The 14297-nt window shown below is 43.7% G+C and overlaps 1 protein-coding gene across 12 annotated transcripts in view; it reads left to right on the forward strand.

Annotated features, from left to right (window-relative positions):
- Positions 1-14297, forward strand: part of LOC142579658 (cleavage and polyadenylation specificity factor subunit 6-like) — a 62378-nt gene that overhangs the window by 10764 nt on the left and 37317 nt on the right. For 8 of the 12 annotated variants that reach the window (XM_075690078.1, XM_075690080.1, XM_075690074.1 and 5 more), the window contains exons 4-9: positions 2834-2937; positions 6492-6557; positions 8849-8937; positions 12791-12877; positions 13029-13058; positions 13545-13745. In XM_075690078.1, coding sequence (XP_075546193.1) covers positions 2834-2937; positions 6492-6557; positions 8849-8937; positions 12791-12877; positions 13029-13058; positions 13545-13745 — 577 coding nt within the window. The remainder of the gene's footprint in view (positions 1-2833; positions 2938-6491; positions 6558-8848; positions 8938-12790; positions 12878-13028; positions 13059-13544; positions 13746-14297) is intronic. The other 4 variants (XM_075690077.1, XM_075690076.1, XM_075690079.1 and 1 more) reach the window with 3 other exon arrangements.

Below are 14297 nucleotides of genomic sequence, written 5' to 3' on the forward strand. Positions count from 1 at the left end.
GACTGACGCTCACCGCATGAGCGGGCCATTAAGAGTTGCACTCTAAATAGCTTTTAAAGACTAGCTATAGCTTATGTGGAGATGCGTGTTTCAGAGACTTTCTGAAATTTTTGGTAATATATAACTGTTTTAAAGACTAGCTGCAACTTGTGTGAAAATAGCTTGGAGGCTAGCGCTCTAACTTATGCTGAAATAGCTGTTCAAAAAACTTCTGATCAGTCTCAGGCACTGTTAATTTGTGCAGTTCTGCAGCCTAAATTAAAGGCTCATTATGCACACGTGTTCACATGACTTGCACTTGAACAGTTGTGCTAGGAAGATTTTCATTCCCATGTCGTGATAAGCCTTTGTTTCCTTTTGACTTCGAAAATGCACCCTGGACTTAGTTGCCATCATGATATGTATGCACACTTAACATCTCTTGTTAACAGATGTTAACTTGACTTGCATATTTTTTGATCATATGTAAATTTTACAAGCTTACTCTAGACACCTGTGTATCGACATTATGGTAGATTCATTGCTGTTATGCTACTAAGGGTTTAAGGTGCTAAAAAAATATCCTCTGGCATTTTTCAGTTCCAAGCTAGCGTATGCTGTATAAAAAGTGCGTTGGTTTCATTTGTTCACTTTTTCATTGTTGTTTGAAGCTGCCCTCTTTTACCTTCGTAGTAATAAGCCCTTAGCGACAAGAAGACCTGGTTTTGAAATCATTTCTATTAACTGAGAATAAATAGTAAAGTAAGCTTTGTTGGAGGGGGAGGGGGGGCTATGAGCAAAAGAAAGTTTGTTACATGCACTTGCTTCCTTAGGTTCAGTGTGACTTAGGGATGTATTCTGCGATGATCACTTTCGACCATAATCACATTCTGTGTATCAACCGGCTGGCTGCCTACTGGTGACGTCAGCATGCACTAGCAACATGTATTCTCAAATGCTTCGCAACACACGAGAGAGCGCACCATGCGGATTGCAGAGCGGCTTGGGTGTGTTGTTTTTGAATGTAATCGCTGTAGTACGAGTTCTGCTCGCTGACTACGGTTGGCTAAGGCCATTTTAAGTAAAATAAATTGAAAAGGGGAGTGTGAAATGGGTTATTCTAATTAATAAATTATGCTACAACTCACGTTGTGAAGTACAATTTAGATGATATAAACTGATACGCTTTCTTTCTGCATCTGTGTGTCAGCCATCATGCGCCACCAGAGGGGCAGCATGTAAACATGGCTTCTCCCTTTTGAATTTGAAATGGGTTGAGCCTGAGCGCAGACGAAAGCAAGTGCCACAGTGCTTGTGCGAGTTTATTGTCTGTGTTTTCTTTTCAACATAAAAGCCTACAATGTTTTTGACGCACGTCCAGCTAGGTAATGGAAAGAATGGCAAAACTACAGCGGAGCCCTCAAACGAGACACGCTGGACGTCGTTAAATCGTCTGCTGTCCTCCTGCTCGCTGGCATGCGAGGAACCACGCGAGAAACAACAATGTCACTGAAAATTGTCACTTACACAAGCCAACACAGTACACTAGCCGATCAACAGTCCACAAATATTGCTGTGCAATACTTTGTGCAGACCGCCAACCAACTGCAAAAAGACAGTGTTTGTTTATTCAGTATATGTCGAGAGCACCCAACAACACTGCGACATAAAATTGACGTAGACTGGAACTACTAGAAGGTGCTCTTCATTTTCCGACCTTGCTAAAACAGCCAATCAGCGCGTGATGATGGCCAAGGCAGTAGTATTGCCGAAAGTGATCGTCCCAGAAGGCATCCTCTTAGTGAAGGTTAAAGTTGCTTTTGGAAGTGTGTTAAACAACTGCACTCAATCAAGGTTTAAAGCTTTCTTCAATCAATATAGTTAGCTGCATTAGAGTCCAGTGTTGATCTGCTGTGTTTTTGTCGCATACTGCAGCCATTCATGAAAGAGGCAGTACATTTAATTTTTACGTAATGATTTAATGAGTAAATGTGCTTTCTTTTTTTTGTCTTCCTGGCACAACAGGTCAACATAATCTGCCGTTTTCGCATGAAACTTCGATTTCTATGCCATTTGCTTTCCAGGGTTTGTTGTGTGTTTGCTGCAAGTAGCATTTGTCATAGCAGCATTTGCCTTTTTCAGCAATTAGGGAAGTGTTTTGCTACATTATGCTGGCAGATGAACACTTAGAAGGATTTTCGGGTGCCATGTGGCAGCTTATCACTTGCACAGCTTTTAGTTTTCGTGTGTGCTTACTACACTGTGTGTGGCACGCCTTTTTTGCTTTGCTAAATGCTTCAGAGCTTTGCCAGTAGCAGTTTTACCTCAACATAACAAATGGAAGAGCCTTGACACACTGGTTGGCAAGTTCCACGAAACCACATGAAATAAGCCTCAAGTTTTTATATAGTTGTAGCATTTCTACTGCCCACATTCCTGCAGCAGCATGTGGGCACATCTTGTGTGCTTGCAAATAAATGCATACAGTTGTGAGTGTAATGAAATGCTGTGTGGTACGTAGATGGTTTTGTGATCAGGCATGCCCTCAATATGGTGTTCAGATACTCTCTCCCTGGTGCCAAGCTCTGGCACGGCCCTCGAGTATGTTTCGATGTCTTGCTGTGTCCTGCACTTGTTTGGGGAATGCCCAGTGCTGCTTTGTGGGGCCAGAACTGTGTGCATATTGTCATGCGTGATGCCTCGGTGAAGCTTTCACGCCCTCTCTCTGCTTTTGAGAAGGTCTTGTCACGGCGCTTGGGTGGCCACTGGTGCGTGCACCGACCGGCGCAGCCCCTCCCCTTCTTCCTGCAGTGCCTCTGACCACACTCCCTTACTGCTTGACCACCATTTCTAGTGGACTACGGACCAAGACGTCACCGATGCCATAAGTGCTGTTGGGGTCAACGATGTGTTAGACATCAAGTTTTTTGAGAACAGAGCCAATGGCCAGTCGAAGGGGTAAGAGCCTTTACAATGTGCCCAGAAAAAAAAAAGTTTTGCGTCTTTTCTGGAACTCTTTGCAGTAGTGTGCACTGTGCTGCGATTTCTTCTTTCTCGTGGACTGTGCATCCTGCCGACTCTACATTCTTCTCGTGCAGAATTTTAGCCCGTGTTCTGTTTTGGCAGCGCCTGCTTCGATAGCCTCCTGTGTGGATTGCTGTTCACACTCTCTCTGTCTCGCGAGTGCCACTTCATAAAGCAACGGGCAAATCTCCATAGAGTTGCTGCGAGCATTGCGTAACAGCAGATGTAAGATTGATTGCTCATCATGTCACATGCGAACTACCTGTAACGTCGTTCCTTGACCCCTGAGTGGCACAGGGGCTCTTTTGTCAGCAGTTTACCTACATGTAGCATGCCGTGTTTTATAAAACACTATGGAAGATACCTTTTTGTTGAGTTACTCCATCTTTTGCATACATTTTTGTTTTACTTTGTGCATGCTTCTTTTGGTGCCAAAGGACTTTTCTTCGAGACATGGTAGTGAAGGACTGACAAATTGGACTGTGTGATTTTTTGCGCTGCCAGCGTTGTAATATGGCACAGTGTAATGTAGTGCTTTGGCTGCTTTTCTTTTGCTAAAAAAGTGTTGAGCCTTTAACACGGCAAGTTCATTTTCTTTTTTTTCCCCTGATATTGCACTTTTGCTGTGTGCATCAGATTCATCATTGTTCCATAGAACAGCTTTTATAGTGTGGAATGTCTGCTGCGTTTTTCTGTGAATTTGACGTGCTGTAACGCTTGCACTTTTTGTGATTTCGACATGACTCGCTACTCCTGTTCAACCCGTACATAGAAAGGCATTGCTCTTATCATATGTTGCAGTCGAACCCAGATATACCAAATTATAAGGAAATTAAAAAATTTAAGAATGTCATATTTTATCTAAAAGAAAATGTGTTAGAGTAAGGCATAGCTGAAACCTCTGCTCGTCTCAGCGTATTTTCAGTGATTGTAACATAGAGAAGCCTGCCAGATTGCACATTTGACTTCCCTATTGGAAGGCTGAAAAATGGCCTTCATATCACAGCACCTATAACTAAATACACGTGTGACCTCCCCCCCCTCCCCTCTTTATGCACAGTCTTTCCAATTTTGCACTTTTGTTCTCACACTTTCACAGTTTGCTGAAAGTGCCACTATCAAATGTCGATTTAGCCAGTGCTTTGTACTAGCATCGCATTGTGCAGTTGCATTTTCTTCTGTGTTGTAATGTTCAATGGGTGGCTCTGAGCCTTCTCCAGGTAATCCGAAAGCAGTTCATTGGTGCCTTCAATTAACACAATGACTATGAATAAAACTGAATACTGACTGAAATTCAGTGGCTGCAGGAAGGCATCGCTCAGCAGCACTATTTGAGCCTGTTTGTCCAGCCCACATAAACATTGGCTGCAATGTCTACTTCACTGTGTTCGCAATGCTGGCACTTACAAAGTAGTGCTGCAATTCATTATGCAAAATAGAAGTTAGGCGTGCAGACAGGACACAAGAGCAGAGAAGTGGACAACACGAACGCCGTGTTGTCCACTTCTGCTGCAATGTTGGATTGAATGGCACCCAGAAAAGCTGAAATATGGTTGACTGGCCTTGCTTTTGAGTCATTGGACATTGCAGTTGACCACAGTCCCCAAGTCTCCTTTGCATCCAGGGGAAATGTGGTCTCGCCAGATACGTCAGTTCATTCTCACTTCATTTACAGTGTCCATCTTCGTTTTAATGCTTGGTATCTGTGAAATCTGCACACGTAATATGGCGCCCCCTCAAGAAAAGTAGCTGACATCTCGAAATGCTGAACAGAATTTCTGCAGGCTAGAAGTGGTCAACTTGTGGAAAATTTTAAAAATAAACTTTTAATAACAATTTTTTTAAAAATATGCTAATGCGTAGGTACAAGTAGAGGAGGCTTTAAACAGGCTCACAATTGTAATGCAAAATTTCGCTTTATTCACGGCAGTGTTGTCCTCTTGGGCAGTACTTCATGCCCCATATTCCTTTGCCAAAATGTTCCCCACAAAGAACAGTTTCATTGCTCAGTCGGTCCACGTGCCGTCAGGTGGCGCTCACGTCGGAACACTAGTGCCACCTCTTGTAATGCTCTAAATATCGAGCTCCCACCATCATATTTCTCATGTGCATTATGTGCTGGAGACGATGTTAGAAGTCTCGAGAGTTGTGTGGGAAAGATGAACATCAAGGTTCGTGAGTCAGGCATCCTTGCAACGTCTGGGCTCGATGTAGACAGATTCATTTGTGCATAAGAAAAACGCGAGAGTGTTGAAGCATTTCCTAACGTTTGGGGAGCAAGCAGGCTTAGACAACCGTGGCACATTTTCACATCTTGTCTATGTGTGTATCTGTGTTTGTGTAAGGCATGCTGCAGTTTGTGCAGATAGCCTTTATGGCACAGTATTGGTTTCTTTTTTTCACTAACTACTCGTTGTGCTGTGCAAGTCTTCTTTCTTTCAACTAAGCAAATTCATGTTAGAGCCGCCTTTAATCTTCATCAATGTGCCAAGGTGATTGGCTAGTTGTTTTCACTGCACTTCATGGTGCATCAATCTAGTGCTTAGCTGTCATTTTGCCAGGCTCGATCTATTTATATTGACGAAAATTATGAGTGAACCGTGATGTTCTGCGGAAGAACCAGTTGTAATGATGTGGCGGGATGTGCTTAACACAGTGTTATCACTGTGTCGTTACAATTGCCGGTTATATTGAGTGCCACCTACATTTGTGAGGTAGGAACTCACTCATTTGGTATCTTCCCGAGCGGTACCGCCATGCTAAACATGGTTGCCGCTTTTAGCAGCAGCGGCTCGTTCGTCAGTGCTCTATTGTACATTATTGTAAAGCTGAGGTTGCATGTTGACCTTCTGTTTCTTCATGTCACTCTTAAGCTGTGGAGTCCAGATCATCTGATCTATGTGTGTATGTGTGTAGATTGCGTAAATTAAAGATGACATATAAATGAACTGTGTTACTTACGACAACTAACGTGAATTTAATGCCATTTTTTGGTTTGTATTAAACTGAAATCACATGTTTTCCTGTAGCTAACACTAAACTGCGTGTAAGCCAATGTGTTTTCTTTTTTTTTTCCTTCTTTTTTGTGTTTTTCTGTGTTCGGAACTCTTGCTCGTATCGGAGAAACTTGTTGACATACCGCTATATTTATAATGCACGTGCCATTTGTCAGACAACTGTACCACAAGCCTGTTCTGGTTATTGTAGCATGTTCACAGAGGGCAACCCACAAGATCAGAACACGGAAATGTTATAACTTGAACCATTGTAACTACATTTGCCTGGCAATCGATGGTGCTGCAAAACAGGCTGTAGTTGTGTTACGCAGTATATATTGCATGTTCGCTGTTTTTTGTCGCTCTGTCTCTTGGTAATATGTTGGAAAGACAATACACCATCATTTACAACATGTTTGGAAGTTGTGGTCATGGCCCCCTTTGCTACATTGTCATGCGTGTTTAGTAAAAGAATACACTTGGTTTGACCAGATTCTGCATTGTGACTTTGGGATCGGATAGTGCAGTCCGTGCTGTCATGGAAAAGTTGCCCAAGAAGTAAGTGCACAATATTCATCCTGTGATTGGGTGTACATGTACAGAGCTTTTCTGAGAGATTTGTGGCTGGCATAATGCTACATACATTTAGCTCAATGGAATTGTGAAATTGTCATGGTAATTAGGCAGCGAAAATCCGATGACCTGTGCCAACAATTGTGTTCGTTGTTACACTGAGGTTCAGGTCGTCTTTCATGGCCTTGTTTTGCTTCGATCTAGAAAGATCTCTCAATTAGTTTGTATGAATTAGAAAAGCTTTTTGCCTTGCATTTTGTTAACATAACCTCTTGTGCATGCAATACTTCAATTGGGCAGTTGTTCTTGCCCATTGAAACATGGTCCTGTTACCTGATGAGTTCTTTGTGCACATTGCCTTGATACTATGCATGTGATGAGCAAAATATGGCATGCTTTGGCTTAGGGCAATGCATGATGTGTACGCATTGCATTTGTAGGTGATTGTTTGCTAAAGCTCACGAATGAGCTCAGCAGTTATGCTAGTTGACTAGAATGTTTGTTGGGCTGTGATCAGTAAACTTACTATTCTTGCACAACAAAATGTTTGCTCTTATGTTCCTTATTGAGCCAAATGTAGCATCTGGCAGGACAGGTTTTTCCTAAGACAAAGTTAGACCTAGTGGAATGTTTTAAAGGCAGTGTTATCCTTGGTGAGTGAGGGGTACTGCATGACTGTCATGTCAGCATGAAATGTGTTTTTGTGCTGTTTAAGTAGTTTTGGGGGAGGAGTGCATTCGTAGTATGCATAATAAAGGAAAAGAAAAGCTTGACTAAAGCTAGGTTTTGGTGGGAAAGGTAAGCAAAGATGAAGGGTGCCTATTGTTTTAATGCAACCTCTTCTTCTGGTTAAGGCAGACAAAAGCATGTGCATGTCCAAAGGTAATTGACCCATGAATACAGCTCCCGCAGTGAAAATCGTTAAGGAGCCCAAACAGAGCGTGATGAAACTTGGGGCAGGTGCGGAGAGGGAACTAGTGTACCCTATCTTCATTGTAAATTGAAGAAAGCAAACCTTGCTCTCTGTGTGCCAGCACGTTTCAAAGCCAGGCCAGCGCCCAGGCATCTGACTGGCTGCCCAAAGCAATGCCAGCTGTGCTAGTGCTTGAAATGCTTCTAGCACCGCTCCGTGCAGCCAAAAACTACAACTGGGCATGCATCTTAGGGGTAACCTCACAATTAGTGCTTGTAAGCACATCATTGGGAATAGTCAAACAGGGAAACATCAGAAGAATAAAAAATTAATTGAGGTAGCAGTACTTAAGGTTGACAAAGATGTAGACAAAGACAGGTGCTACTTCCAACGAAGGTTTTATCACCAGATGTGCAAGGTTTGTGCAGTCTGGCAAAATAGTAGTTGGAAAAACAGTTCAAGCAACAAAGAAATAATCAGTGATTGAAGCGGGGAAAAAAAGGTAGTGCAAGGTCTAAGAAGTAGTCTTGCCATGCCGGCGTGGCCAAGGTGCAAGGGTGAGCAGAACACTGGTAGGAGCACAAGCGCATATGGCTAGGCAGCCCACACCCTTGCAACAGTTCAGCTACTCTAGTAAGCGTGGTCACTGTGCTAGAGCCCTGCTATGGCACTCTGTTGGTGCCAAAATGTGGGGCCAGAACTTGGGGGAAGACAAGGAACATTAAAATAATGGACTATGCAATGCAAGAAGTGATGAAATGTAAAATTACTGATGAAATTATGCGGGGTAGCTGTCTGATTGTAGAGAAAGTGACTGTTATTTGTGATTGTTAAAAGAATTTTGCTGGCAGATATTTTCCCATATTGGTTACCCCTCCCTTGCAGTTGTTCACAACTGCAAGGGAGGGGGAACAATATGGGAAAAGAAAAAAAAGTCTGCAGCGAGGAGAGGTGAAACATAAAGAGGGACTATTAGGTATATTTACAGTATTTACACAAGCAAATGTTAATGCAATTTAGCCAGTACAGGGCAGGTGAGTGCACGCCCGCTAGCAGGTAGGATGGGTCATTGTGAATAGCCATATTGAATGGAGTGAGATGGAGGATCCCAACTGGAAACAGTCCCAGAAACTTTTTGTCCAGATATAATAGTCACTTTTGTGCGTGCATGGTTGCCACTTGATCAGAAAGCAAATGCAGATGGCCACTGTTCTTGCTGAGATTGATTAAACGAAGGACTGGCCGAAGTCATGCAATGCGTAGGACAGATATAAGTGGTGGTTTGTCTATAGCAAGTGTGGTTGTGCTTGCATTAGATGAGACACTGTGCTTGACTGGTTTGTTCATTATGTGGCTGTGACAGGGAACTTCATGGTCAGAACCCGGTGGTAACTACGTGCAGTCGTCAGCATCTGAACCACTTTGAGATGCAAAGTCGCAAGCCCAGCCAGGGTATGTTTACTTTTGATTGCAAGACTTGTAGGGAACAGCTTCCTGCACAAGGCTAGGGGTTTGGGGGTGCAGTGCAGGCCGTTGAAGGGGCGGGAGCAATGCAGAGGTGATGAAGGGCAATCTTTGCATGCCACTAACTCCATATCTACTGGGCGCATTGGACTACTTATTGTTGCAAAATATTTTTGTTGCAAAAGTACTGTATTTCCCAATCTGTAAGTCACACCTTTGTATAAGTCGCACTTCCAAGCGGTAGTCTTAAAAGAAAAAGACGTATAAAAGTAGCACCAGTGTATAAGATGCACCTGCTCATTTGGTAAGTGATTTAAAAAGTCGTTAAGGATCAGGTCATGAGAAAGTGTGATGAAAATACATGCTTGCAGCGGCTGCTGTCCGTGCACGCATCCCGCTGCAGGCAGTGCTGATGTGCGCAAGTGCCTTCCAACATCTAGACAATAGTTTCCAGAGGTATTTTTAATGCAGAAGCATTATAAGCCCCACTATGCGAAAATCGGGCATTGTCGTCGGCAGCGTGACTGAAAGATAGTACCAAAAATGGCTGACAGCATGACAAGTAAAAACACATCAGGAATGCTCGGAGTGTTGTCAAATTTGCCGGGCAGGTTTGTGTAAACAAAGTCAATTAATGAAACTGAAAAGAAAATTTGGTAAATTTCGATCTGAGTGCGAATCAATCCCGGGTCTCAAGGGTGCGATGCGAGCACGCTTCCCTGACACCACGGTTTCACCAAAGTTATGGTTGACTAAAGTTGTGCCTAGTGCATACGTCATTGCACACGTCACGTCACTGCCTGGCACTTGTTACTTGCTCTTCGGATTTCATCGGGGCTATGTCTGCTGTGATGCATTTGCAACACCAAATCATGAGTGTATAAAATGAGGTGTGCCTAGTGCGTGCATCATTGCAGACGTCACGTCGCTGCCTCCGTGCTTGCTCTTCAGATTTCATCGGTACTGTGTCTACTGCAAGAGTGGAAGTGCTGTTCCATTTGTGCCAAAACACTATAATTTAGAATGAAGATGCCAGATTTAGCAGGGTGTGCATGTTCAGTGGCAAGCACTAATCTGTTGGTTAGTGCTTAGCCCTGCAATCCAAGCCTAAATAATACATTTCAGCGGCAGTGTCCTTGTAGTGTGGGTGTGTTGGCATAATTGTACCTAGGCCGCAAGAAAATGAAAACAGCTCGTGCCGTACAGTGCATTACAAAATGTATTATATAAGTGTTGTGTGTTTGTGCATACACGGACCATCTAAAGACGATTGAGCTGGCACTCATTTCATGGGGCGGTCGGGAAGGAAAACCGCGTCGAATGAATAAGGTCATATAGTCTGCTCAGTGTGTAGCTCATCAGTTTCATTTTATATTTTAGCACTCGCTTTGCGTGCTCTATTGGTAAGTACATCTGCGTCAATTAATGGGCGGATGCCGTGCGTGTGACATTCTATGTGTATTTTGCACGTGCCCCACGTCTCCGGTCAGCGGGACAAGTGTGGCATGACGGCAAACGACCTGCTTGCTTTCGTGAAACGTCTTGGTCACAAATATCCAATGTCAACTGCAATCATCATTCGAATTTGCACTCGGGCTACACCGCTGTCTGCATGGCCACACCACACAAAGTCGGGCTTTTGCCACTGCAGAAAGCAAGCCAAGGATGTAAAGTTTTGTAATTAGTGAACATTATCGGCCAAATGGTGGTCATAGTTAAAAGTTCGGTGAAAGCGTGAACCTCTGATATTGTGTTTGTGGCAACGCGAACACAATATGGAAGGTTCACCGACTTGCACAGATTGAGTCAGAAAACTTTGATAAAGCATCGTCGGGCACACAAAATATCGGCTGCCGTTTTACATCACCCTTATGGTGCCTCCGGTGGAACTGCAAATGAGCCCAATAATTGAGCTTATTCAAAATATTGGTTGATGAAGCAGCTTGGAAAGCCAGTGAATACTTTTATCCCTTTATTGTATTCCAAATTATCTTAGAGTACTCTCTCTTGGCAAGTTATGTGAAATACTGGCTAACATGCAATGACCGGTATGTCACTTCACATTTATACTGCAGTATTTTGCTATCTTAACTGAACGTCTCCAAGAACGAAAAATTACCAGAGGGTACAGAGGGTACCATGTGAACAGTGTTCAATTTACCGTGGTGGGTGTTGTTCATGATGGCCACTGTGAATATTTATCATTTATTGTGCACAAATGTGTTAATTAGCTAAATATATACATTAACCTAGTCAATGAGATGTCAGTGAAAAAGTTGTGGATGATGTTGAAAATGACTGATAGTATAATTTAATGCAACTAGGATTCATGAAGACCTCTTTGTTTTAAAGAAAAAGAAAGCCTGTGAAATAAAAAACACCACCCAAGCATTTTGTACAGATGGTTAACCATCGAAGCTGAAACGTACAGCCCCGGTGTTTATCACTGGGTTAATGCCGACGGTTTGGTTGGCTGCCGGATGGTCGGTACGCAGTTGCTGCTTGCGCTCAGCTGCACGAGCCTGTTTTTGTGCCTGGGCAGCAGCATCAGCACGGCATAGACAAGCTCGTTCCCGGTTCTGCTCGGAACGTTGCTGATCAAAAGCTGCCTGCTCCTCAGGAGTACTTATGACATGACCTACCCATTTGGGAGCCGGAGAGAAACTGCTGCGCACACTCTCGGCTGCAACGGAGAGCAATGATGTCGCTGCTGGCGCAGCCAATCGTGCACCTATTTTTCGTGCGTGCGCATGGGGTTGTGCTGGAGGATTTTTTGGCTTACAGGCAACAGATGGACTGGGAACAAGCGTCCGCCCTTTTTGCTTGATGCGTCAGCAATTTTTGGCGCCTAACGTTGGTCCTTATTAAGCCCTTATCAAATGCGAGGTAGCGCGATCTTGTAACGTCTTGCTTTCAGAACCATTCTAAGACTGCGGCCCAGACTTGCATGTGCATAATATGCACAATGTACTAGATGATGACGTTTATCTCTGAGACCGCTTTTATTACTAGTGCAGCGGTGCATTGCCATGCGAATTTTTGGAAATCTCGCAAGCACCTCTCCCCCCCCCCCCCATTTTCTTTTTCTTTTTCTTTTTTTTTTTTTGCTTGTTCTTGTAGAAAAAGGGCCACACAAGACCTCGGTTGCCATATACGCTGTTATTGGTCATTCTTCGACATATTGCACAACCTTTGCATTGGCACCTTATTGAATAAGTAAGGTAATAAATGTTACTTCACTAAACTTACTTATTCGTTGCTTGTTCGCAATGAAATGACTTCAGCAAGGTTGAAGAACATTTTACTGAGCCACAATGACTCAAAATACAAGAAAATGGTTTGAAATTCGTGACGTCACACTGATGTGCTGGTGTTAGCATTTCAGCATGAAATTTTAGCAATTGAACTTCGAAATTCATGTTCTCTTTTCATAATCAACCTCTTGCTGGGAAACTTAACAAAATTAGCGTTATAAACGATGCTTTATCTGTCTACACCGATATTTTCTTTTTAGTGTCTCTTTAAGTTGCTGCAATGTAATTATCTGTCAATGTGTATGTATGCTGCAAAACTGGCCTATGTTGGTGGGCAGTGTCCAGCTAGATGTTTACTGAGTAGGTTTACTTTCATGCAAGGCATTCTGCTATGGTGTCATTGCATCACGATAGTTGCATAAATCTTCATAGAAGTGTAACGGATGTCACATAGGTATGACTCTGCCTGCAAAACTTCATTTTTCACAATAGCAGAGTTGCTTGATGTCTTTGATTTCATTCTGTGTGATATAAAAAAAAAAAAACTTCAAACCCCTTACTGATCATAACCTTGGCTTTTTCCTTAGCTTCGTCACAGTCACGGGAGTATGATGAGTTTTACCGTGGCGAGCGCCGCATGGATCGCTTCGTGGGGAAGTACGATCGGAATTCAGGTACACTTACCATTTTATCTGTTTTCCTCCTCTCTCTACTTTCCGCTTCTTTTTTGATTCGATCGCTGGTCTAATGCAATTCACTTGACACACCCCATCTCATAAAACCTTTTTTTTTTCTCTCTCCCGTTCCATCTCCTTTTGTGTCCAGTTGGCTTTGATGGCAAGGGACGAGGCGAACGTAAGTTGTCTTAATACTTTAACGTAACGACGTGGGTAGCAAGAATTTGCCTTTTTACAGATAAGCCAGATCTGTAGTTGCATTTTCCTAAGCTAGCATTTCAAGGACACGGCTATGACCAGCAGCATCGCAATTGAAATCAGACGGGGCTGTCTAGTGACTTGTGTTGGGTTTGCTGCAGTTGGCCTGAACTCAGGTGGCAGCTCTGTTTGAACACTGTTGTTTGCATTGGCATTTGGTAAATTGGCGGCCAGCAGAATGGCAATTTATATGGCAAATGTTCCACAGCTGAGCTTGCCTACTTCAAATCTGGACATTTCATGTCTTTTCGTCCAATGGTCACAACGATATTAGCCTTGGAGGTGCTTGTAAAAGTATGCAGGCACCCATGTCTGTCTGTCTGAACATCTCACTGGCTGCCTGTTTGATCCATTGGCCTTTGTTGGCTGCACTGAAGTGACAGTTGGGAGTTCTCCCCTTTGCCAGGTGATCCATACCACTTGGGTGGTGGCGGTAATGACAGGGGTCCCCCTTCGGCTCGGCTGGGGCCCCGGGGTCCTTCACCCCAGGGCCGCTCAGAGAGGAGCCGCCCCTTTCCAAACCAGGGACGCATGCCCCCTGTGGGACCACCACTGATTGGGCAGGCCCCACCGCCTCCTCAGTACACTCCAGGTGGGCCCTCACACAGTACGTTCTGCACCTCCCAAGTGTGATACTCTTTTGTTTGTGTGTGTGCATGCGTGTGTGTGTGTGTGAATAGGTTGGTGGGTTGGAGAGCACACACTTTCTGTCAAGGAGAACTCTTGTAAGGTTAGTATTTAAGCTCACTTAAGGTAACCCTAACAAAGGACCTCGGGTGTCGCCATCGTCACTGTTATAACATGGGAGCTTTCTAACTACTGTGATGTTGCAGGCAACCAAATCGTAAAATGTGCGGACTCATTTGGCTTGCATATGTATACAGTAGACTTTCGTTAATTCTGCCACAACTGAAGGTCCTGGCATTTCTATGGGCAAAAGCTTACGTTATTTCAATCCTAAAATTGGCTTTTGTTGGATAATTTGAACTTGATCAGGCAGCACACATGTGCCTGGCCCCTATGAGGAACCCAGTAGTGACGCCTTTAGAGGCAGTGTCTGTTTCGATGGAGCTCGGGGAACAGTCGATGCATTTAACACATTAAAAAAAACTCCTGTCGAAAACGCCTGTTTTCGACCTGCCCTAGGAATGTTTTCGAG

This window comes from Dermacentor variabilis, chromosome 4 (genome assembly GCF_050947875.1).
Source record: "Dermacentor variabilis isolate Ectoservices chromosome 4, ASM5094787v1, whole genome shotgun sequence".
Lineage (NCBI taxonomy): Eukaryota > Metazoa > Arthropoda > Arachnida > Ixodida > Ixodidae > Dermacentor > Dermacentor variabilis.